This window comes from Sclerotinia sclerotiorum, genomic scaffold, assembly GCF_000146945.2.
Source record: "Sclerotinia sclerotiorum 1980 UF-70 scaffold_5 genomic scaffold, whole genome shotgun sequence".
NCBI classification, from domain to species: domain Eukaryota; kingdom Fungi; phylum Ascomycota; class Leotiomycetes; order Helotiales; family Sclerotiniaceae; genus Sclerotinia; species Sclerotinia sclerotiorum.
Genome location: NW_001820831.1, coordinates 64,986 through 90,237, shown reverse-complemented (window position 1 = coordinate 90,237; position 25,252 = coordinate 64,986). Strand labels below are relative to the sequence as shown.

Here is a 25,252-nt window from a genome sequence, read left to right as displayed (position 1 = left end):
TCTTTCTTGCTTCTCCTGCTTCTATTTCCCCTTCCAGAACATTTCTTTTTGTATTTCTCCGTCCCGATTCTAGATTCTATTTTCCTATATTCCTATCCCTATCCATATCCATATTCTTAGTCCCTGTCTATCATTACCCGTGATTGCTATAATCTTGGACTAGTATTGAATATCCACATCCACATCCACATAGGTAAAGGATACAAAGTATACGATCGCATCGCATTGCAATTGCCCCGTTCCCATTCCCATTAAGTCCATCATATCAAACCATCATACCATTTAGCAATCAACCCATCCATCAACACCACCAAAACACACACACCCGGACACCTAAAGAAAAAACCCCTCCCGACCAAGTCCCGCCCGCCCCATACAAAGTAAATTCCCCAAAAACCGGACCTGGTGGACCCAATACTATGTATTTCTCCACCCGATCGATCACCCAATTTCCATTCATTCATTCCTTACCTCCCCTGAAGCGACTTCGAAGCGATGACGATCTCAATCTAACCATATATGTCTTATAAATCATTCTTTTCTATTAGGGATTTCTACATACTATGTATTGAATTTATGATTTATGATTTATTTATGATTCATGATGGATAGATAGATATACTCTGGAATCGGTCTACTGGGTTACTTTTGTCCGATGAGATGGCATGGGATAGGATGGGTTATAATTCTGTTCTATTATTCTATTCTGTGGATATTACCTAGTATTTAGTTGAGTTTTGGTATAGGGGATGAGATGGATAGGTGATGTAAGTCTTAAACCTTACGACTCCTCTTCCTCTGTACTATACTATACGAAATAAGTACTAGGTATTTCAGGAGGAACTTCTCTAGAATCTAACATTTACATTTATGTTAGTTAGTGATATTTATTAGCATATATATACTAATTTAGGATAATCATATCACACCTAATGGGTAGTTCTAAATTCTAATCACATATAGATAGATACATACCCATGACATTGGGCACAAATTCCTCACGTCACGAACAAGAGGAGCAGAAGTCACAAGATCAATCGATCTACCGGTAGGGTACTTTCGTAGGTATAGTATATCACTGACTGACTGACGTCAAAAGTCATAAGGCTATCCCTCTATCCATCCAGCAGTATAAGTAATCAGCTACCTACCTACCTAGCTAGCTACCCGTCGATTTATTTCCCATATAGTAACATAGTAACATAGTAACGGAATAGAAAATATCCTTGGCTGTGAAGATATATTTCATCATTTCATCATTTCATCATATCACCATTCATCATCAAGGATTTATACTTTCCACGCTTCAGCTGAAAGAAAAGTCTAGATTTAGTGTACAGTAGTGTCTAGATTCTTTGACCACCAGGAAGGACATTTCCAGTTATGCATCTATATACTTTTGCACACGCTCACTCACCACATACATACAACATATTTATGCAGCATCAAGAATTTTTATGTTTCGAGTCAATTCATTAATCTGTTCGTTCTCATTTGATCGGACCTCAAAAAATTACCATATTCTCCCTCTCTCGCACACTCATTTCCCAATTCGTCATAATCTTAAGCTTGTGCTCCAAAACTGAATCGTTCGTTACCCATCGTCATTCATCATCAAGATCATGATCATCATATCAAATATACAAAAATAGCATCCGTTCCCCCTGAACCATCGCGAATCGACTCCCGGTCCCATCCATTCAAGGTTCCTATCCTGAGCAATCCACCCCTCTTTCTCCCAATTCTCCCATTTCCATTCCAAATCGGTCCATCCGATCCCAACCCCAACCCACTGCACCGGCCAAAATCGAATTGCCAATAAATCTGGGGAATTTTTCCTGGGCATCTGGAGCCGAAGCGCAAATTTTCAATGTTCCAGAAAATCATCCAAAAATACACAGGCTAACCGGGCCACATCCGTGTACGGTGATTCGTCGACCTTCAGAGACAACGACAATGGATCATCCCGTGGATTCTTCGAGGCCCTAGCTCTGCAAGACCGAACTTGAGTTTCTATTTCGAATGAAGAACGTTAGTCTCCCAATCAGTTCATCATTTTCGTACGACAATTCATCTACCTGTCTCGGCCCTTTCTTCGCAGACGCAGAAATGAACGTGAGGAAAGGGGAGGAGAGAAATTGGAGAAACATACCATTATCTCGAACCACACTTTTCATATCATGTACAAATCCAGCAATCCTTTCATCGATAACTTTACCGCGCCATGCGCCATCGCCGTCGCGAATGGGGTTAAAGCTCTCCTTACCCCCTTTTCGTGTCTTGAACTTCGAATGAAGAATTTCTTTGCATCTCTCGAATAAGTTCGTCTGTGTCACTTTTACCCTTTCCCGGAATTCTTGTCGTTCAATCTCTGCTTCTTTACCGCCATGTTTGATTCTGGATTCGGCACTATGATCACAAATCAGCATTGTGGTTTGAGACTATCGAATTCAGGGGAAAGACGTACTTGCAGTATGAAAGACCCAACGTCTTATCCATGACGAGTGTCAAGACGAGTAAGACGCTGAATGCAATGGCCCATTTGCGTTCATTCGCAGTGGCTCGATTACTGGTCCACATCATTTGACCCCATTCCTTGAGGACTTCTTTGATTCTTTCTTGTTGTGAGAGGAAAAAGGCTACTTTGATTTGACGGGAAGCACATCTTGGCGAAGAGTCTGCTGGGAAATTTTCTCCTAGGCGTCCTCCTACCAAATTGGTCGATTCGTCGTCGAGAATTAAGCTTCGCTCAAGGATAGCGCATGCAATGTGGATTTCTAGGGCTTCACGGAGAAGTTCGTACTGTGTTTGTCAGCTGTTAGAACCACAGAATGAATGCCAGTGAATGGCGATTTGGTTGAAGAGCAAGCCTGGTCACTAGCAAAACTCAAAAGAGAATGCATCCAAGACCGAACTGTATGCAGCGTGAAGAACATCCGTTCAAAAGGGCCCTTACCTCGTCATTGGCTTCCACGCCAGCAGTGTAGAACTGGCATACCGTCTTGAGTAAACGTTTGGCAAGATCTGATTCTCCCGGTTCATATGCTACCTTGGCATATTCATCTAAATCATGCTGAACAATTCCCTTGATATATCGAGCATATTCTTCCTGTCTCTCCTCCATAGACATAAGCGGAATACCAAGCGGTGGGCTCTTCTTTCTCGTGAAAGTCGGTCTACCTGATGCGTTGATGTATGTCTGATGCTGATATCGAAAGATAGAAGTCGATCCTCGTACCGATAGAGAGACAACGGTAACTTTCAGCGGGACTCTATATCCCCAGCTTAATTGCACTATCATCTCATCTGTTCCCCATGTATCTGCGTTCTTCGAAATGAATCTCTTGGTATTCTCGGTTGTGTACATTCTTATGTAATTTTCTATATTTTTATCAGTCCAAGATCACAACGAAAGATATCATAAAAGCATACCAGGTACTAAGAACTTATCTAGCATTTCGACTGGATCATTAAAACATGGTAGGAGACAAAATCTTCTCTTCCCAGAAAGTCTGGTACATTGTTCGCAAGGAAAGCCAGGGGAGCAAGGTGAGCACTAGATGGTAAATAATCAGCAATATTTCTTGACATATAGATGGAATTTCCTTCTACACACCTTAATCTTCGAAAGATGGCAAGCCCAGCAAGCGCCTGCCTGCCTTACATCTCTCGCCTCCCGCTTCTCTTTATCCGTCAATGGCCTTACGCGGCCCCTCGTAACTTTAATCTTTTGCGGCTCGGAGAATGCACTAAACACATGTGAATGATTACTCAGGTCACTTGAAGAAGGCGGCGACTGTGAACCCTGTGGGTGTGGAGAATGGTGCGATACTGGAGAGCCATGGGAAGGAGTGTACAAAGTATTGGAATAAGAGGTCGATGCATCACTTTCGTCCAACCAATTGGTATTTGGTGCTTCTGGCTGATATACATCGTTGCTTGATTGGCTTTCTCCGGGTGCAATCAAGCTGTCGTTAACCACTGGGGATGACATCTCATAAGGTAAAGAAGATTGTTCGGGCTCATAGGGACGTAATGGAGACTGTTCGGGCTCGTATGAGTGTATCGGGGACGACTCAGGCTCGTATGCAACGTAGCCGGAGTTTAAATTCTCGCCGAAGTAATTACCATGAGCATCATGCGAGTTCCAGGGATTTTGTGACCGTATGTATCTGCCTCTATGAAGGAGATTCGGGATGTCGAGAAGTGGAGCGGCTGAAGGGGCTGTGGGCTCTGTGGAGAATATATCATCATAACTAGTCGTCCATTGTAGAGACGTGGGATTATCCTCGAAAGGAAAGATAGAAGTGGTAGGTAAGGCGGTGTTGAGATTTTCGGTGCGTTGGATTGTTTGATCGACCGTCATGTTTTGGTTTACATAAACTGTTACAATACCGTCAGCAGAGTAGTTTACCTCGACTTGAGATGCTGTGAAACATCGTCCGAATATGATATTTCACAATGAAGAGATGTGGGGATGATGACACAAGTAAGCAAAATTGTTACATACAGGGCAGCGCAGGATCAAGCAATGGACTTACACCTCCTGGAGATCCAAAATGGAGAATATATGCGTCGGATGTGGCCGAGACGGCAGAAGTAGGAGCCAGCTCCATACTTCCATGACTTCCATAGTTCCCTATGTTAGTCTCCGACATACAAATATCATCAAAGTCTGAGGCTCCAGGTAAGTGTGTAGTAGAATTCATTACATTCCACGGCATGGAAAGCCCAGACATAGCTCCAGTCTGGAGCGATAACGAAGCACCGCCATTAGCTCCCATGTAGCTAGAGTATTCATGGTTCATAGGATCCTCAGGACTGAATGGAATGGTATTTAGCGGTCCTGTGGAATAATTGTTCATCCATGACGTATCTGGAAGTGTGTTTTGCGCCGCTAAATTTAAAACTGCTTCTCTGGCGTTCTTAATACCAACGGCATGTCCAACAATTGATGAAGCTGATGGGGAAGTAGTGACTGCAGTTTGAAAATCGAAAAAGTCGAAGTTGGGCGCTGGCGAATATCTATCAGTACGTGTATCCAGACGGATATGATAGCTAGGGTTTTGTCGGAAAGAAGAGCTCCTAGATCGCGATGAGAGCGACGACGATGATGCGTGTGAGTGTGAGGATGCAGGTGGTGAGGCACTGGGACTGTAGTGGCGACGTTGAGTATGCGATGATTGCGGTTGCGGCCTCTTGCGAACTCTTTGCGGCGAAATAGGATTCGGCCACTCGGCCCGAGTCCTTGGAGGAGTGGACTTCTCAATCATGGCCTATGTGTAGGTATCCCCAAGGTATTTCCTAATTTTTCCTTCCCTTTTTTTCGTTTATTTAATTTCGGTGCGGTACGTGCGTGCTTATCCAGGACCTTTTCTGAAATGTGTATGAGATGTTAATATCAGAAGCATTGCGGTGAAGCAGTTCGAGACAGAGTCATCCTTGGATTTCGTGGACCGTGCCAGTATGTATGTATGGATGGATGTTTGGATGGGTGAGTAGATGGATATTGCAAGAGAATGAGGGGAGCGATAGAAGGATCCAATCTGTGATCTGTCAGAGCTATCTATTGCCACATACGATAACCTTCTGACGCTGGATGAGAACAAGAAAGGCGGTGCAGATGCAAAAAAGGGAAAAAGTCCTTTTTTTTTTAATAAGCTTTGGCTTCTTTTGGGGTGGAAAGGGTGGAAAGGGTACTATAGATACGGTACGTGTATGGTGGTAGTGGGATGAATTGATGGATATTGACGTGCACTATGCGGAGATGACCAGAACCATGACCACGACCGGGACTCGTGGGGACACGGAAAACACTTGGGTGTACATAATATAACTACCACTTAAACCAAAACGTTTCTTCTGGGAAACGAATGATAATTCAACAGTTGATTGTTTGATTCTTCAACCCTGATTGTGTAAGAGATGTAAGGTATGTGTGTATGTATTATGTATGTATGTATGTATGTATGTATGTATGTATGTATGTAAGTAAATATGTAAGTAGGGTAGTAGGGTAGAGGTATAGCTAATGTCCGGAAAAACGTTATTTCTTCGAAAAGCGATATGTGTGGGTGGTTGAATAACTATCCTGTGTTTGTTTTGCTGTTCTATTGTTTTGTTCTGCTGTTGAGCTGTTTTGCTGCTCCGCTGTATATCTTTTTACCTCGCAAGGTATCTAATTCAAACAGAAACACAAGTACAACTCCGTAGAAAAAGCTGGCAGAGCCCCAATGAGGGGGATGGAAGATAATAGATGTGTTGTAAAAATTATAATTCCATCCCTTGATTGGTTGGAAATAAATGAAATGCTGCTTAAACCCAGTTCACCGAGTAGTTTCTATCACGCTTCTGGCTGCAATGTAACGCCGAGTATGCAGTTAAATATGCACGACTACTGAAGAGGATTAATCCTTTCCTATTTCTTTCAATTTTACCTATCGTGTGCTGTGCTTTCGTGGACTTCTCTCGACATATAAGATATGGCATGGGCAGCTTTTTGTACAGCGCATAATAGCTAAATTAGCTAAATTATTTCAACATTGTATATCTGTAACGGGCCCCATCGACCAGCTTCCAATAATTCTTCTCTTCCTTTCTTTCATCTACCTTCCTCGCTCAGCCTGTCGGTTTGCCCGCAATCACGTGAATGGAAATCTGCATCATGCATGCATGTGCAGGGTTTAAGTCGGGGGAAAGTGCCGGCTTGTAGTATTATGCCCAGACGTGTAGGGAGTACGGAGTAGTGAGATGCCTCATGCTGTAGAATAAACCGGAAAGGTGAATGTAAACTGCGCCATCTGATCATATCATCATCACAACCAAACCAAAGAAATTCACGTCCCCCGGCATGAGCAAATATCCTTTTTACCCAGTAAACCGTTCAAGCCCCTCCCCCAGATCCTCCCCAATCATCATTCACGAACCAGAAAGTGCCCCAAAGTGGATATCAATGCCCCAGATAATTCACCAGGATTCTTTATTGAGCCTCACGCATCTCATCCTTAAGCTTATTATATGCTTGAAAGCTTAAGACGCTTGCTTAATAGTTTTGAGACAAGCGAGAAGGCTCGACTCTTGGTCCTTGTCCAGAACCATTGAACGGTGAGAGGCGATCTTCAGTGGGCTCATCTTGGTAAGACTCTTCTTCGTCATCACGTTCTTCAATAAGCCGTCTGGTCTCTGCCCTATCGTCTGCCTGTGGCGCCTCTGTATCACCACCCATTATGCTGTGGATCGGCTGGGACCAGTATGAGCGCCTCCAGAAGGAGTTGGTGAGCAGATTTATGATGGAAACCACCTGGGGATAAGATGTGAGAAGATGAATGACACAGTTAGATCCACCGCAGGACGGAGTGTTCTCTGCTACCAATGAAACCATTTAATATGTGCACAAGTGTAAATGCGATTTTCTTAGGCTTTCTAGAGCCTTGAGCAACCATCTGCCTATCTCACCACTCACAACATAAAACTTTGATACTAATAGACGCATCTATAATGTGCGACATGTATTGCAGGTAGATGGCATTTTAATACGATAATAAAAACAACGTACCTTAATGATGAAAATGACTATAGCCACGATGAGAAACAGGCCGGCATTGACCTGTTCCGCTTGTCTCCAGCTACCAAAACAACTCCTAGCTAAGTATTAGCTTGGATTTTCGGATATGTCATCGTGAGGTCAGAAAAGGACTCACTGAGAGCGATTTGTCAAATCCACACAATTCCCAGGTCCATGGACATCCTTCCTGAATGGCCATGCCTTGTCAAACACAGAATGAAGTCCACAGCAATTCAACGTGTCTTGAATCGCTTTAATATTTCCTTCATTCTTCGTGCTGAAGAGCTTCTGCCATTTATCTTCCAAGCCACAATGTAATGAATTGGGTGGTATCATATATGTCAGGGCCAGAGTAGCGACAACAGTCTCGTAGATCAACTGAAATCCAATAACCGCAATAAGTGGCAGCGTAAGTTGATTTTGTTCCTTCTTGTTCGCTCGCTGGATCAAACCAATGGCACCTTGTGTAGAAATACCAGTAACAAGCGGCAAAACAATCGTGAATAGTGCGAGGGCTTGTGAGATGGGAAGTGAAAGGAGGCGGATTTGAGAGTAGGAATAGCTAGCAGGTATTAGTCTATGGTGGTCATCAAAATGTGCTTCGGAGCTTCCTACATAGCTACAACAGTCAAAATGAGCAACAGCTAGATATTGTTAGCCGGGTACATTTGGATAGCCAAGTAATCTTGATAGTGCTCACAAGTGGCGTTGCCCATGGTAGTAACTTCTTAACAACGTGCATGGCGGCGGAATGGATATCAAGGAGCTCGAGATGCAAACACGGAAATTCGCCAGGTAAAACAGAGATAATTAAAAGTGCGCTCGCACAATAAAAGTGAACAGTGAAGCTGCAGGAGATGCTCGAAATTATTAAGGTTTGCAGAATAAGAGGAAAACCCAGAGCAAGAATTGTGTACAAAATTGTATGGTAGAAGCAAAGCTATATGTATTCAATCAACAGCAGAGGAAAATAAAATCAAAATTTCAAGGTTACATTACTCGTTTGTTTGTAGTACATTGGTACCCAGAATATTACTTCCTTTGTGTCACCCACCCTCAATTTTTGATAAGGGTGTTGTGTTGCTGTTGTTTGCATAGTAGGATTCGATTGGCATACCTCATATTCCTCCACAGCTCCTAATTCGCCTTCGTTGTAGAAAGAGGGGAAACCCCCGAAATCCCAACATTTGCCCCACCAAGACACCAAAGGCGGCTTCTAATTACTTAATAACCCTCCCGCGCGTAAACATCGTATACATCAGACGCATAATACGAGAAGCGCATAGTGAAATTCATCTGTAAGACAAATTCTTGCAGCGTCATATTTTCTGATTACATCACATCACATCACAAATATCGAATAGACAAAATAACTACTACTCATAATCTGTGTTTATTTGTCTAAATAATCAGACTTCTTTCTCTTATCATCACAGCTTGACAACCTTCAAAAATGGCGCAACCAGCACGATCGCCGGCGACCGGCCAAACCTCTCCCACTCCCATAAGTCCTACATCTCCAGGAAGATCTAGCATCCCATCTGCCATGCAAGCCATGCCTGATTCCCGCCAACAAAGTTTCGAAGAAATCTACGGACCTCCTGAAAACTTCCTCGAGATAGAAGTATGTCATCCCATTTCATTCCATTCCATACCATTCTATGCCTGGCATCCAGCCGGACCTCCGCTTGTCTCCGTCACAAACAGACAAACAGACAAACAACCAACTAACCCCACCACTCTCCTCTAGGTCACCGACCCTCAAACCCACGGCATCGGCCGCAGCATGTACACCGACTACGAAATCAACTGCAGCACCAACATCCCAGCCTTCAAACTACGCAACAGTACCGTGCGACGCCGCTACAGCGATTTCGAATACTTCCGCGACATTCTCGAGCGCGAAAGTGCGCGCGTGACGATCCCTCCCCTACCCGGAAAAGTCTTCACGAATAGATTCAGTGATGATGTAATTGAACATCGGAGAGAGGGTTTGGAGCGATTCTTGCAGATCGTGGTTGGACACCCGCTTTTGCAGACGGGAAGTAAGGTTTTGGCGGGTTTTGTGCAGGGTGAGTTTACCCAGTTCTTTGCTTTACTTATATGTCTTGCTATTTTATCTTCGGAGCCTTGGAATTTGGGGATGAAGTGAAATTTATAATGAAGGGGCTATGCTAATCTATGACGAGCAGATCCAAACTGGGACCGGAATGCTTGGTGAAGTGGCCTGGAAGAGTCTGAAATGAGGTTTCAACATGTTCCACGAAAACTCAAGAGACGACGTCCAAATAGCATGGGAAAGGTAATATCGATGGATGGCACACACCAGGCCGAAGGCTCCGATGCAGAAACCTGTGATATGACAAGATAGCATACAATTATGGGATGGAGTAGGGTGATTTTCACAATCAAAAAGGGGTGGGGGTGTTACCGCAGTTTACTTCGATCTTCTCACATATACCAAGGGCGTTTAGCTGGTGGGTGGCTGCATTTCCATTCGTTGGGGAGACTATGGTTGCACAATTTTAGTTGCTGGTTCTGCAATAACTAGCTATATCAGAACCAAGCAAAAGAGCGAATATCTGATGTCATAAACTCGTGTTTATTATCTTTGCAAAATTGCTCTTGTCTATTTGAGTCTTTGGAGCGGAATGTCCACCCCAGTGTACAATGTATACATAGATACAATATACCAATGATCTGCTAACCACATCCATTCCCACGAAGCGCCATGAATGTCTTAATATACACTGTGTGTGACCGGTCCTAGCCTGAAGTGGCATAATATAGTCCCGATAGTCGTCATATGCCGCATTTTTGATGCAAACGCCTTCGTAAAATCCTGTTCATGTATTGTACATCTACTCGGCTCCTCCTCGCCGTCTTAGGATGAAGCTGGCTTTTCCAGTAATTTCAATATTCCTTCATACATGCCGAACATGATGGCGGCACTCGGTACAGTTCGCAATAGATGCGGCGTCAAGCCTCCATATAAAGCAACCATTCCTTCTTCTTTCCAAACGAGGTTGAAGCACTGAACGAGACCAGTGTACTTAGGGCGTCCATGGTCTAAAGGTGCTTGTCGTAGACGTGTTCGTAAAACCTAAACGTATTGTTAGCTTAGTGATTGATAAGGAGTCTCATTTCGAGCTCACCTCATGAGGGTAGGTCGCAAGTGCTGCCACAAACTTTGCGAATCCCGCTGCTCCTAAACTTCCAGTCCACTGAACAGAGTGATCACAGAAATTCCTAGGTCTCCCACTCAAATTTATCCTCTCCTCTCTCCTCTCCAAGCTCTTCTTCATCTGCTCATACAAGACCCACTGCAGCGTACTTTCCGTGACGCCTAAGTAACTTGCACTCATCCCTTTATATAAACCCTGTAAACCTTCTCCCCTAACAACCTGCTTAATACAATCCCAACTGTTTTTGTACTGTCTCTTTCCTACATCTCCCGCTCTCTCCGCCACATTCTTATCCAGTTGTAACCTGGTTTTGATCAACCAAATCGGATTCGTAACCGTGCTCGTTGTAATTCCCGCAGCGGCAGCCGCAACACAAACTACCCACGCCGACTCCTCTCCACCATTATATCCCGCCAATATCCTCTTCCCGTTACCCACAACAAAAAAGTTGATTGACCTCGCAGGAACCACGCCCACGAGATTTGGCCCCAATCCTTTAAATAGCGCACGATACCCCTCGATTCTATGTACTGAACCCAAAATCTGAAAGGTTTCACGAAAATGTAAGAGCGCGCTGCGTATTGGAGAGAGATGTGCATGTGGAGAAATTCCTTTGGCCAAACGACTCTGTGCCAGTTGTGCTTGGTAGAAATCGGATTGCAGGCGTGTTTTTAGAACATCGAGAGGTGCCGTGAGGGCTGCGGCTGTCATTCCTCCTACACTGTAGCCAAAAGTATGTCAGTAATGGACCTTGAAGCATCAAATATCAAGATGATAGAGGGGCAATATTTACCCTCCCGCAACGAAATGCGCCCATGACTTAGCGACCGGGACAGGCTTTGCTGCTACTTTCGATACAAATCCTGATTGCGAAGGCCCCAGATCTCCATTTTCCCTAGATTGTGGTAAATGCAGCTCGTGCAATGCGCGTTTGCTGCGATTTTCTGTGGTATTCATGAGTGTATTTGTGGAGAACTTCTCAGTTCTCTCTGTTCCGTGGCCGGGTTTATGATTTTGGGGGATAGTTGTATTATGTGAATGATATCATGTTAAGCATAAATTTGATGGAAGCAAATTATAAACGATTGACCAAATTCTGCTTAATTAGAATAGTTGTTTTACAGTCAGTCCTCTAGGCCGATAATTATCCTATGATGTCTTTGGAAATTATTTCTGTAAAGGCGGTGGCGCCCGGCACTAAAATCTGGATTGAAAAACACCACACCTACTGGATAGGCTTGGCTGTGGCTGTGGCTGCATACAATCAATCTAATCATGCATTTCCACCTGATTAGACATTTTACAAGGCGAACAAAATCGAAGCAAATTGAAGCATAAATCTGGAATTGAGGAACTATTAGTGGATATTCATACATAATGAAAAAGCCATACGCCTGTCGTTGAAGATTGAACCATGCCAGCCCAAACATGATAAAAGTCCTTGTACCCATTCCAATCCTAGCATTTCCCACGCACGCCACGCAACGGCAACCCCTAACAATGCAGCCAAAATTGTATTGATCATGGTTATAATTCCTTCATTTAATCTTCTTCTTCTACGTCTTCTTCGAAGACAGTGACAACCCGAATCGTACTCTCATTGCCATCATCAGACACGCTTGACCGTCTGGAAGAACGCACATTTCGTACTAGACTTTTAGTCACGCTTTCCCTCTGCGTCGTATCCTTGGCCTTGAGATTCTTTTCGGGCGAAACGATTGTCAGACTCGTGCGGCTTGACGACAGCTTCATCTGCTTCTTTCCATATGTCTTCAGTGGGCCGGCTGTGGCTTGACTAACTTTAATCGTCTTCTTATTCGAGCCAACCGCATGGCGAGCATTCAATAGTCGTGAGGAAACTGATTTCTTGACAGTGTTTGCAACGTTCGTGGTAGCTGTAGAGATAGATCGCTTAACTCCTGTGGCCGCCTTTGTTTTTCGCTTCTTTAGAATCTGAACATCATCGTCGTCTTCGTCGTCACCAATCATCTGCTGAAGCTTTCGCTTGCCAGCCTTGATACCTGCTTTGACAACCTCTTTGATGGTGGTAGCCTTCGTGACTTTCTGATCCTTTGGTCGAGGTCCTAATACACCACGGCAATTATCACTGCCACAGCGACATGCCTGAACGTTTTTGGCGGAGAATGGATCAAAATTGTAGTCGTAGGTGAGCTCATCACCTGTCATGATAGGGTTGTCGCCTGCGAACAGGGCCATGCGCGGCTTGCCCTCCACAATCCATTTCACCATTCTACAATTCGGTCTGCAGGAATGGTTGACAAATCTAGCAATGCTTCCCCTCGTCGCATCAATGATCATGTTCTGATCAAATGACATTAGATAGTAACACTTTTATGTAATAGTCAGCCAAACTGTTTTTCTTTGGAAAGTGAAAGTGATTACCTCGTTGTCTTTGTAATCTTCATTCATGCGTCTATCACATTCGTCTTCTGTGATAATCTCGCCCGTGTATTCAACGATAATCTGGTTTGCGTTGAAGCAGCGATTACTTCGAACTCCGTAGCCACGATCAGCTGTCTTAATAACCTCAACGCCAATCTCATACTTATTACCACCTTTTCGAAACGAATTCCCTTTGCGACGGTTGAAGAGCTCAGCAAATGCACGATTAGTGCAATTATCACGGCCTGCGCCACAATTGGTGTCATCGCATTCGTAAAGCATGATCCTATTTTGGCAATCTTCGTCACAACCTGTGTCCGGTTTACAGATACACTTAGAGAAGAAGCTATCAAACAAGCTTGATTTCTTCCACATTGTACCAGCTTCTCCAATGAATCGATCTGTTGTGAAGAATTAGCAAGTGCATGGGAGGGCCGAAAATTCAATGAAACTTACTATGAGAAGTTTTGTACCACTCGGTGGGCTTGGGTTGTCCCGGAGGAAGCGGAGCGCAAATGTCGAACGGTAATTTAAAGTCCCTTCCAACATGTAGTAATCTTTGGCCATTCCATAGGGGCAATGGTAAGGCTTTATTCGGCTTTCCAGTCCATCTGAAAGCTGACTTTGCATTTCCGGAAGATTTGAACCAATCAAGATTTGCCGGATCCTGCCCGGCGTAGAGTCCCTTGGTCAACCAAGCCTTCTCTTTCCTTCCTTGCGCTGCCTTCTTTGTCAGAGCCTTAATAGGCTCAGGTTCGGAGGCTTGGGCCTCCTCCGCCTTCTTCTTCTTCCTTGCCGACTCTTTTGGCACAAGTTTTCCATTGCTCCATACTTCCAATACAACAGGTTCTGTTTCGATCTTTGCGTACTCTTTCGTATCGGCCAGGTTCCTAAGCTCCCTCTTTGCCTTCTGAAGACCTCCTTCCATTTCCTTTCGACTCCTCTTCCCTAAGAAGCTGATCTTCTTTGTGAGTTCTGCTGCCGTTTCGCTAGGTGTAGATCGTAAAGACTTTCGTCGGGAAAGATCCTCCTTCCTAGCAGTGATTTTTGGGCTGCCGGGGAGGCTGTTGTCACTGCTTGATTTAGGTAGTTTCTTGACCGGCCAGGACAAGTCTAAAGCATCAATTCCTTCACTAACCAGTTTTTGTACACTCTTCCCTATAGAGCTGGTGGATGTATTTATTGAGCCCAATGCACCCTCCAAATCGCCTCCTGATATAGTTTGTCGCCGTGTTTCATTGTCCAGAGCGCCATTATTCTTCAAAAACTTCTTCGGGGCATGGACAGCGGTGCCACTTAGAATCTTAACATTGTAGGTCCCGACCTTTGCGCGTACTCGCTGACTTCGTCTATCCATTGGTTCGGAGGCAATTGAGACCTCGTCAGCAGCAGGCTCAGGCTTGGTAGTGGCAGAAGTGACACTAACATTGTCTCCAATGCTTGTTGGAGGCGTGGATGAGGAATCTAAATTTGAGGTGTCGTCGACGGTAATGGCGGTATTGATTGATTCCGAAGAAGGGGCACGCGTTATTTCGTGCTTGGTGGAAGAGCGAGACGATGCGCCCATTCTATCTAGCAAAGTAGAGAACATATCAGTCGAAATGTGTCGCGTTGTTGCTGTAACATTAATGTATGTTATTGAGAAGACGCGAAAGTTGACGAGTAGGGTCCACCAGGCTGTGGCTTGCTCCCTCAGTCAAGAGCGAAACCGATGAGAAAGAAAGACGAAGGTTCTCGATAGTAAAATTGCTAGAGAATTAATTGGCAGGTAAAAATATTTTCAATTTACAATCGCGACGTTGGTAAATGGCGAGAGGCGGGAGTATGCCTGGTGTGTAGAAGTTGTTGTGGTTGAAAAGGTCGTATTGAAGAAGTGGAAGGAGAGAGGGGACAAGAGGTGATTTGTGGCTGGGCCTAAAGGAAAAGCACTCGGATGAACCAATTATATGTACAAGGGGCACATTCCAAAAACGTTACTATATACTTTAAGCATCTAATGCAAGGACAGACACTATTTCACTACCTTTTTTCATGAATAACGGTATTCTAACTACCTGAAAGTCTTCCTTTCCTTTCAACTACTTTCAATCCTCCGTTCCCGAGAGCCTTTAGCTGAATGGTTACGTTCGTTAACTGTGAAGGATATGTAATGTAGACAAGTCCGTGTGATATTACATTGAACCGTAACCATCATACACTTCGGCATATTGCTTTCAATCAGACCTACTCCCCGTGCAGCATCGCATTGTTAACGTGTTTTATTCCATTGGTCTTCCTTGAAGTCACAGCCAAGGACAACCACTTGATGCAATATCAACAGTCTTTCTTAACATCTAAATGAATCTTCCTTTCTTGCTATTAGATGCAGAGGATTTGAATCATTGGTCTATTCTTCACACTCTTTTACTATTATGAGTTTATTTAGTCAAGCTTAGAGGACTATAAAGTGTCTAGGTTGAGTGTCGGATAGAATTAGCGAGGGGTTTTAATCGTGGTTGGTAAAGGAAGTCAACACTTAACAATTTCGGAAACGCTGGCTAATTTTGAAGATTTTGAAGTTAATCGTCCCGTTGATACTTTTAAAGGCTTTGTACTTATGTACTGCAAATCTTCGTATATATTATCATTCTACAAGAAAATCCATAGCAAAAAACACTTTGCCAAGGTCTAGTAATACAAACTCAAATATATTACCACTACTAAGGATCACAACCTGTATTTTTCCCCGGGCTAAAGGAGCCGCAAATTTCACTATGAGTGACATATTGTGGAGTTCATGAGATTTTGATATTGTTAAATGATTCAAAATGTATTGGTGGCACTTCTCGTTTCATTATTAAACCCTATTGTTGATAACACCAGACGATGACTTCCCAAAAAGTGTCTTTAAAGTCTTGCAGGTTTCTTAAAAGAGGGAATGGTAGGACCCAGATCTCTCTCCAAGGTCTCTGAACAGACTTAAAGAGTACACGTGAAGATTGTAATACGATTTTGTATTCAAGGTACTGTCTAAAATGCCATTCTACCATGGAGAAGGGGCCGATCTCGGCAATTCGAGCCTATTCTTACAACCTCTTAATATCTCTTGAAAAATCGAAAAGACTCCGTCAATTATCCCATGTGGTTAAAACACAAAATTTTCTGCATTTACTTGGGATCCTAAGAATTTAGTGGACTAAACTATTGTTAGGTACTGGATTAGTCTTTGAAAATTGGACACCGACAGCAAGTGAAGCAGCCACCATGGCGCCACCCAAGGTCCACTTCAGGTCTCTATGAATTAAGGGTATCTTTGACTACTTAGGTCTCTACCTCATTGATCTGATATTATGCGACTCGCATGTACGTGGCAGTGTCAGTGCTTGGCATGTGATTCACCAATATGTCAATACAACCATCCCAGGGGTTCGGAGCTGCAGTTCGAATATGGGAGATTTTGCATCCAAGAATCCATTTCAAATGCGCATACTCTTGGGAATGCACTTAATATAAATTCTTATGACAACATCTCCAGCTTTTGAATCTCGACTGCTGTCGATAAATATACAAAGAGTTACCATTGGGTGGGATGTTTGGTATGATTTTAAGCCTAGCGATGAGCCTTATGACGTGACAGCGTGGGAGGCCATAGGAAATACAGTAAGTTTCATCTTCCTTTTCAACTCATCATCGAGGGAACCTCATTGTAGTCAAGAATGATATCTGTTCAGGGGGTGGAATTAACTCGTCCTGCTGATGTACTCTTCCTATATGGTAGTCCATGTTCTCAGTAGGGACTAATACATTTGAAAGGTTCAGACTTAGTTGACTGAATTTTACACATACTAGGAAGAGGACAGTACTGATTTCAACCCCTCTTACTACTTGGAGAAAAGAAAGGAGGAACAGATCAAGAATACCGGCAAATATACCAATGTATCTCGAACATTCACAACCTTGTTCTCACGATTTGCCAGCAAAAACCCTTCATTATCAAGAACTATCTCATACTTTCAGGGCCTCTTTTCACAATACCAGAGACAGGATCTGATTGTCCAAGTTATGTTTCACGCTGGAGGGTCTGACTTCGCAACATACAGGGGATTACTAAGAGCTTCTTCGACATTTTTAATAGAACGCAGCAAGAGAAGAAACATATATTTTAGACAAGGAAGTGAGTAGCATCGAATCTGGGCCGCACAAGAAAAGTCATCCCACAGTGCTAAGCTGAGAACTATGAGTAATTATGGTATATTATAGTATGTACTACACTACTCCTCTAGCTGATATATCTCTAGGCTCAAGGAATCGAAAGATAGTTATACTATCATCTAGTCGACGTCACCTCAACATAACGAATGAATTTTGTGTAAATTACCCATCTCCCTCTTACCAGGAAGTAGGTATAGGACATCGGTTGTCAAGGGGAAAGAAATAGAAGTCAGGGGGAAAGTCATGTAATTGAACATAGTCAACAACATCATGACTCTTATGACTGGAAATTCCGAGATCTTCTACTGTTAGGACGTTTGGTTTTGCCTACTTCTGCTCTCTCTGATCTACCACAAGTCTATCAGTATATTTCCGCTTCCTCGCTTCCATCTCAACATCTTTCCGGATACTCACACCACCTGCAGTTAAAGATAAAAAAAAAATAGAGGTAGAGGCTCATGGAGAATATCAGAGACTGTAAGTTGATAAGTGGTCAGCGCCGAGCCCAGAAACCCAAAGAGGAAACCTTTTCCACATAAGTCTGAATATAAACCTACGAAGAGAATCTTGTAGATGTGCACTTCTTACACGAGTACACTTACCATCCAACAAATAAAATAAAATATAAAATAAAAAGAGATTCGGGCGAGATACGAGGTGTCTTCACAACCAGCCCTCAAACGCATCTCATGATTACTACCTAGGTATATATAGTTATGACCCTAAACACTGACTTAGGAATAACTTCACCAATGTCAATGGGCTGGGAGAAGCATACCTAATAATTCTACAAAGAACACAAATCCAACACGCTAATCTAGAGATTTCTTTTTTGTCCATTCGCATATATATATATACTGCCTATTTCTCATTTCTCGTTTCCCTGCTAACCCCACACCCTCATCCCACACACAGGCAGAAACATTCCAATGACGAATGGATTCTAGGATCTATGGTGATGATATGATAGTTTACCGGAATAGCAAGTCTTATTCCTCAGTAGGGATGAAATCACAAAATTAAAGTGTATTTTGACTCCAGCAAACATAATGCGTGAGATCGATTATAATGAGAAAGAGGGTTTGATGTCAAAATACTAGGTATGTATAGACTTTGGGTGCATGCAATTGACAGGGAACTAACTGAATGATACCTGAGAGATCAGTGTGAGGATTCATGTGCTCTAGATCTATAATATCTAATCTTTTTACTATTTTATTTTTCCCTTTCTTTTTTGTACTAATACCATATAATACCATACCATGCACTCTACAGCGACTCAGCAATATGCATGCATCATTTTCACTATCCCAAATAAAAAGCATATAAAATCCATTCATCACAAAGCCTCTGTATACATAAGAGCGGAATAACACAAACTCAACTTAATACAAGCACATCCAACAACATCCATCCCACTGTACAGCAAGATCAGGGAGGGCCGCAATTACAGACTCATACACATATTAAATCTTTTAATTTCTTTCAAATTTCATTCGGGTATGCTAAGAACTACTCATTCAATCTTATCATTTCTCAAGGGCTCAGATACTCTAGAACATCTACGCTGCTTAGATGGAAAGATAGGTGAGAAGATAGCAGGACTCTTCGCGTGCATGCATCAGATATCGATCCAGGGGGGGGAAGATGGAGATAAGTGATATTATACCATCACTACCATCACTATCCCCCTTTGAGCCCCTAAACTCTCGAGTAGAAGTTGAAGTATAGTCAAGATTAGCTTACGGGTATATCATATCATATTCCGTACCTTGAGCCAGTAAAGCTAATGAAATTCCGCTTCGTCAATTTGTATGCTTTACTTTACCTGATGATAACCCCTTGAAAAGGTTTAACGAGTTAATCCGGCCACGAGATGTGCAACATCGATATGATATGCAGCTGCTGAATATTCAGTAGTTGTATAAATATTATTCATAATTTACATAAAACATACCAACCCTATGCCAGAACACCATGCTCCTATATTTTGGAATCCTTCCGTATTAATACGTATGCATACAATTTTGAGAACAGATTTATCTGCACGAGTCATCTGCCTTCACGGATGCGGATAAATCCTCATGCTCAGTTCGTCCTTCGACCCTATTTCCGATCACCAAATTTCTGATGGATTGCCCGAATCTGCTCTTCGACGTTAACATTTTGCATCATTTCATATCGTGCCCGGTCTGTCTTATCCAAAGGAGTACCGTCGTAGCCATTCGCCGCCTTCTTCCTTCGAGCGGCTTCTTCTTCTGAGATGGGCTGGCCTGTGACTCCATCGAATATGTCACTTCTTTGACTTGCTAAGCGTTTGAGGTTGTTGGCTACATCTTGAGTTGAAAGATTAGTTGTTGCATAACGGCTCTCTGCTTTTGCTTTCTGTTCCTTCCATCTAGGATCAAGCAATTCAACTGCAAGAGTGTTAGTCCGTGGTGTATGTCAAAAGGTTTTGGTGTTATCTTACTTCTCATATGAGCATCGAGCTCATCATAAGGAATCTGTTGATTACAGTTCGGACAAAGAGCCATTTGCTGCTTGTTGGCAGCTCTTGCGACAGCTCTGGGAACGTAGTTCTCCTTTATCCTCATAGGTGCAGCACCTCCCTTAGCTTCAGCCTGTGCTTGTTGAGCACGAGCTCTAGCCTCCGTTCGCTCCCGTATTCTCTGCTCTTCTTCATCCTCATCTTCGTTGTTTATCTGGCGAGGATCTTGGTATTGTGGTTGATATGATGGTTGCGGTACTGGGGGTGGAGCCATGTTGTATTGTTGTTGTGCATATGATCCGTCGAATATACCATCGTCTCCAGGCATGGCTTCTTCAATGCGCATGTGTGTTGAGTTAATTGACATTTGTGCTTTTTGGTCCAGAGAGGCAAATTGCAGCTCGTTGAGTGACGTTGGTGGAGGTAAGTTCGTCTGGTCGTCGGCCTCGGTGAAGATAACAGTCTCTACCACGACAAAATCGTGCCAATCAATTTGTGCATATGAGAGCTTCTCCTTCTCGACCTCCTCTTCCTTCTTCTGCTTTTGCTCGTCTTGGAATTTGAACCACTCTGCTCTCTGCTTGGCTCTGTCTAAAACGTGAAATTTATCGTCTACAGTGGCTTGTAACTCCTTTATCCTCTCTTGTTGCTGCTTTCCACCTTCTCCATCTATACCACTTGCTCGCAATAACATGGTATATTGATCGATCAATCGCTGGAAGAAGTTGTGCAAGCTGTGATTGGGTCTTAAAAAGTCGAACTGATAATTCCCCGTCTCTCTCTGAGATAATGTCGTCATGAATTGTCTACCATTCTTCGCCACGAATAATGCAGTTAAGCGGACTACTTCGAGATCCTGTGCACTGATGTTCGGCATGCGCGCTGAGTAATGGAAGTCTGGTGGTTTAGGAGGCCCTTGAGGTTTCTCTACTTCGGCGAGCGCCTCTCCAGCTCTGCCCGCTGCAACGGCGGTTCCTCTGCCTTCCTTAATCTCGCTGAGACGCCATAAGTAGTATGCATTGTATGAATCATTGGTGCTAAGGAAGGAGAATTTAGGATTGGATCTTTCTTTTTCTCTGATGCGATCTAATTATCGTTAGGTCGATGTTGATGCAATTGATGAGGGGCCAAGAATGCCTCACCTTCAAAATTGATACCATTTCGCGCTACATAGCCTGCAGTCTTTTCGAGGATAGCTATTATAATGTTAGGTAAACCTGCTCCTAATGTTGATTTGACCGCGTACCTTTGATTTCTTTTGGTGGTAGTACCACCCCTTGAGGCGGTTTGATTTCATCAAGAGCTGCGACAGCATCTGCAACTGAAGGTGCCATATCAAGCGCTGAGACTGGTTCAAGATGAATTGGCCTTTGTTGTGTTTTTTCTGTGGTTGTTTAAATTGGGGGTTAACTTCTACATCCAATATAAGAATTGCGGCCAGCAGCCTTACACCTTACACTAAGGAATCTAGCCCTGTAAGCAACTTTGACCAAAAATATTTGACGGAACTTAGTTTGGCCGACATCCGATATTTATCCAGGAATTGTATTGTATATCCTTACCCCACGATTGATTCACCCCACCAAGGTGTTTTTCAACTCAGTGATAAGCTCCAGGTAAGATTACAGCTAGTAGCGTAGTTTTTCACATCTACAATACACAGTTATAAGATAGAAGACATTAGATTACAAATTAGCTAGTGAAACCGAGAAGCCGTTCCTCATTCGGTTCAGCTTCTACCTATTTCAAATGATGATTAAAAAATTAAAAATAAATGCCCCCTCAAGACCCAACATCTAACTTTGAAATGAACGTTAAAAGGGAAAATCAACAATCCAGGTAGGTTCTCATTCACCCGGAAAAAACATACAAGACCCATATCATGTCTCTTCTATTTATCTTGTAGCATTAATCTTATCTTGTTCCATAGTACCCATAGCCACCTTTTGGCATCATATACGCCAGGAACCCAGCTACTATCGCTATTGTCTTCCGCCGTAACCCATTATTATGTACAATAAGCAAGGTATAATAGTATGTACCGATTAACCCGTGGAAAGTAACGCCATTGCATTTAGCCAGCAATGAGCCCTTAGAACCATACCAGAATTCCATTTCTCCTTTTGCCGAACTCCAAAATAGTTTCAAACCCAACAATTATTAATCGTAACATGATAATGAATTCCAAACTCGCATTAAGCGATTAAAAAGCCCCGGGTATGGTGATTGGAAGCCTTTCAAGGTTTTCGCTGCTTTCAATAGACTCCTCGTTTTGTACCGAGGACTTGGATTGTACCATATCGTCTGCTGCATCGTGAGATTCTTCCGTGTGGCCTGTTTTTTCTGGTTCCATATGTTCCACTTCATTTGCATCATGAACATCTTTCGCGTTGCTAACTTGTCCTTTTTCTTGATCTTCCGCTTCCGACCCAGGAGCATCGACTTTCTCTTGCTCTTCCGGTTTCGGCTCTAGTATGGATACTGGCGCGATTGCCGTCGCCTCCTCAGAATCAACATTTGGAATATTAGATATCTCTACTTCCTCTCGAAGTGGGCTAGGAAGAACCTCTCCATCCCCCGACCTTCTCCCGAAGCCGGTTATGTTGACGGGTGAAAGTTCACTGGTTGGTGTGATATCTCTAGGTATAATCACGATAGACCTTTCCGATTCTCCACTGAGCTTGCGCCTCCTTTCATCATCACTTAAGCGAGGATTCCGAGATGACTGCTGATTCCAAGACTGTACGCAGGGAATAACCCCGCCACCTATACGGCACCAGAACATTCGTTCTCTCAACCTGACACTCTCCTCCCAGGCGGCTTTATCAGAATCCTCATCATCACCTCTCCAGTGACCTTCTTTGAGGACGCGCAAGAAACTCATAAACCCGCAGGTGGAACGGACGCGTCCTAGACAGTATAGGCATAAGGGATATCTTTGCGCGTTGTCGCTTTCGCTCGTTCGAAATCTATGGTTTCTGATGTGTTCTGGCCCCTTTCGTGTTTCACCACAAAGAGAGCACGGGAATGCATATGGCCTTATAGATGAAGGCATTGGTTCGACAACCAGCGACCCCTCACACACTGCATTTAAGACTGTCCTTCGGGCGAGCCACGAGAGGCCTGGGGCGTTGTCGAGACGAAGCGTGGGCTCAATATCTTCAGCGAGTGCTCGTTTGTAAAACTTTGTCTCCTTCAATGGAGTCAAAGAATTGGGACCATCTCGTGACCCGGAGCTCACATTTGAAGCTGGTGTGGTAGGTGTCGCGGGAGAGGATGCATATGTGCCCAATGTTGAGATAGAGGATGTTGACCCAGTGTATGCTCCTAATCCCAATCCTAGACCAATGGCTCCGTATGATCCACTGGAAGCGCGGCTACCAACAACAATATTCTTTGACATTCGTAATAAAGAGATGAAATCGTCGTAGGCTCCAAGGTCAGTTCGGAGGACGGGTTGAACAAGGTGCACGAAACTCGTAGGATAGGAAGGCGATACGAGCTCCGGAATTGACGAAGACTGTATTGAGTCCGAGTTGTTCGTGTTCTCGTCGTTCGGATTGGATTGATATAATGCGGGAGTCGAAGGTGCCGTGCCGCTTGTTTGGTTTGTTTGGTCCTCCTGTTCCTCGGTCATGTGTTCCATAACTTGCTTCAATTCTGCCAATTGCTCTTGTTGCGATTTCAATAAATTCTGTGCCTCCTGGAGCTGCGCCTTTAGTTGATCATTCTTCTTAGTCACGATATCATACTCCTTCCGTGCTTGCTCTCGAGCCATAATAACCATCTGTCGATGTCAGCATTTATTGTAACGCAAAATCTACTCAGACCAACCTTGTTTGCCTCCTCAAATAGAGCTGTAGTGAGGTTCTCCAATTCTAGCTCGATGCTCTTCTTATCTTTCTCAACCTCCCTCCTTTTATTCTTCTCCTCTACCAAGATGGCAAGAAGTTTGGCCTTCTCGGCCTCAGCCACCGAACTCCGTATCAATATTCCACTCGACACTAGCGCTTTGTGCTCCCGATTCTCCCGCTCAAGCTGCTTCGTTCGTTCCCTTGAAGACTCTAGCTCATGTCGCGTGGCGCTTAAACTGTCGTCGAGGCTTGTCTGGTGATTGATAGCATTTATGAGCTTCTTGCTCAGTGCTGTGACCTCCTCGCTAAGATGGGCATTGCTCAGTTCTTGGTACGGTTCATGATTTGAAGCGGGCGGATCGTTTGTAGGCGACGAGACTCTACTCCGAGGGTCTGGGAGAGTGCTCAAATTCTCCTCGTGATCCATGTAAGGCGCGAAAGACCTGGGTGTAGGTAATCCAGGGGCGTTCGATACTGTAGCCATTGTTGGCAGGGTGGTGGTAGATATAGATTTCGTTATCGTCTTTGTAGATGAACCCGAAAGAGAGCGGATATGTTGCAATGACCGACGATGATTATATTGAGTCCATCCAGCAATATGGATGAAGCTGTACAATTGGTTGCATTATTAGCCAATGTTGAAAATTATTATTTAACCGACCATCCAATTGACCATCAATATTATTGATGGAGGAATGCAAATTATTATAACAAAGTAGAATGCAAAGTAACTTACTCGGACATTTGGGTTCGTTCTTTGAAGAGGCTTAGAGCCTCGTTTCCTGATTAGAAAGCCGCCCAAGAAATCGGAGTTCACGATTATTACGTAGTAGGTAGTAGATTAGCGGCAGTAAATAAATGTACCTAACCAGGAAGGTACATTGAACTTTCGTAATCTTTTGATTGATGCTTTTACGTATTGATATCGTGGAATATGGAGAAAAGGTGTTGAAGTGGTAAAGTACAGAAGGGAAAAAAAAAAGGAGGGAATGAATGTAAGGAATAGTAAAAGAAGAAGAGAAGAAGAAAAAGAAGAAAGAAAGAAAAAAAAAAGAAGAGAAGCAAAAGTACTGCAGTGTAATAATTGTTTATATCGTGAAAGGTTGTAAAAAGAGTTGAGTTGAGAGATCAAAAAGGTAGAGAGAAATAAAAGTAAAATGATTGATTGATTAATGACAGTCAGTATTTGGATTCGTCGGATTCTGAGTTTCCCGATAATCAGATTTTCTAGATTTGCCAGGAAAGGAAAACGGCGCGGCGTCATACGTTTTAAACGCTGAATACTACCCAATCAAAATCCTACCTACACGGCATGTGAAAAAAGGGAAAAAAAGGGAAAAGCAAAGGAAAATGGAAAGTAGAAAATAGAAAAGAGAGAATCAATTACTCAGGTAGGCAAGGACAGACAGACATACCTGGTATACAATTTGGAAATGATAGTTCAACCATTATTAGAATACTAAAAGTAAAGTATACAAAAGACATTCATCACAGCTGAAATCTCATTTAAATAGGTTGCAATTTCACTTGGGAGGAAAGGGGTTGAAAGGGAACTATCGAGTTGGCA

At 43.3% G+C, this 25,252-nt stretch overlaps 8 protein-coding genes across 8 annotated transcripts; 2 read left to right on the top strand and 6 right to left on the bottom strand.

Moving 5' to 3' along the window:
* Positions 1-774: 774 nt before the first annotated feature.
* SS1G_04022 (predicted protein) lies at positions 775-5,273 on the bottom strand (the record flags this gene model as incomplete). Its single annotated transcript, XM_001594165.1, has 9 exons — positions 775-848; positions 1,088-1,115; positions 1,518-1,582; positions 2,153-2,409; positions 2,468-2,802; positions 2,957-3,381; positions 3,433-3,556; positions 3,617-4,383; positions 4,511-5,273. 9 exons carry the CDS (start codon positions 5,271-5,273, stop codon positions 775-777), a joined length of 2,838 nt encoding a protein of 945 aa, XP_001594215.1.
* Positions 5,274-7,042: 1,769 nt separating this feature from the next.
* On the bottom strand, positions 7,043-8,306 carry SS1G_04021 (predicted protein; the record flags this gene model as incomplete). The annotated part of the gene is made up of 5 exons (XM_001594164.1): positions 7,043-7,240; positions 7,556-7,640; positions 7,701-8,126; positions 8,180-8,208; positions 8,265-8,306. 5 exons carry the CDS (start codon positions 8,304-8,306, stop codon positions 7,043-7,045), a joined length of 780 nt encoding a protein of 259 aa, XP_001594214.1.
* A 711-nt stretch (positions 8,307-9,017) lies between these two features.
* Positions 9,018-9,785, top strand: SS1G_04020 (conserved hypothetical protein; the record flags this gene model as incomplete). The annotated part of the gene is made up of 3 exons (XM_001594163.1): positions 9,018-9,188; positions 9,315-9,636; positions 9,757-9,785. The coding sequence occupies 3 exons, from the start codon at positions 9,018-9,020 to the stop codon at positions 9,783-9,785; spliced, it is 522 nt and encodes a 173-aa protein (XP_001594213.1).
* A 663-nt stretch (positions 9,786-10,448) lies between these two features.
* On the bottom strand, positions 10,449-11,706 carry SS1G_04019 (hypothetical protein; the record flags this gene model as incomplete). The annotated part of the gene is made up of 3 exons (XM_001594162.1): positions 10,449-10,667; positions 10,720-11,470; positions 11,543-11,706. 3 exons carry the CDS (start codon positions 11,704-11,706, stop codon positions 10,449-10,451), a joined length of 1,134 nt encoding a protein of 377 aa, XP_001594212.1.
* Positions 11,707-12,291: 585 nt separating this feature from the next.
* On the bottom strand, positions 12,292-14,719 carry SS1G_04018 (hypothetical protein; the record flags this gene model as incomplete). The annotated part of the gene is made up of 3 exons (XM_001594161.1): positions 12,292-13,071; positions 13,153-13,553; positions 13,609-14,719. 3 exons carry the CDS (start codon positions 14,717-14,719, stop codon positions 12,292-12,294), a joined length of 2,292 nt encoding a protein of 763 aa, XP_001594211.1.
* Positions 14,720-16,481: 1,762 nt separating this feature from the next.
* Positions 16,482-18,125, top strand: SS1G_04017 (predicted protein; the record flags this gene model as incomplete). Its single annotated transcript, XM_001594160.1, has 6 exons — positions 16,482-16,494; positions 16,667-16,791; positions 16,981-17,305; positions 17,430-17,530; positions 17,796-17,820; positions 18,058-18,125. The coding sequence occupies 6 exons, from the start codon at positions 16,482-16,484 to the stop codon at positions 18,123-18,125; spliced, it is 657 nt and encodes a 218-aa protein (XP_001594210.1).
* A 1,324-nt stretch (positions 18,126-19,449) lies between these two features.
* On the bottom strand, positions 19,450-21,165 carry SS1G_04016 (hypothetical protein; the record flags this gene model as incomplete). The annotated part of the gene is made up of 4 exons (XM_001594159.1): positions 19,450-19,760; positions 19,814-20,917; positions 20,974-21,027; positions 21,078-21,165. 4 exons carry the CDS (start codon positions 21,163-21,165, stop codon positions 19,450-19,452), a joined length of 1,557 nt encoding a protein of 518 aa, XP_001594209.1.
* Positions 21,166-22,034: 869 nt separating this feature from the next.
* On the bottom strand, positions 22,035-24,169 carry SS1G_04015 (hypothetical protein; the record flags this gene model as incomplete). The annotated part of the gene is made up of 2 exons (XM_001594158.1): positions 22,035-23,618; positions 23,666-24,169. 2 exons carry the CDS (start codon positions 24,167-24,169, stop codon positions 22,035-22,037), a joined length of 2,088 nt encoding a protein of 695 aa, XP_001594208.1.
* Positions 24,170-25,252: the final 1,083 nt, after the last annotated feature.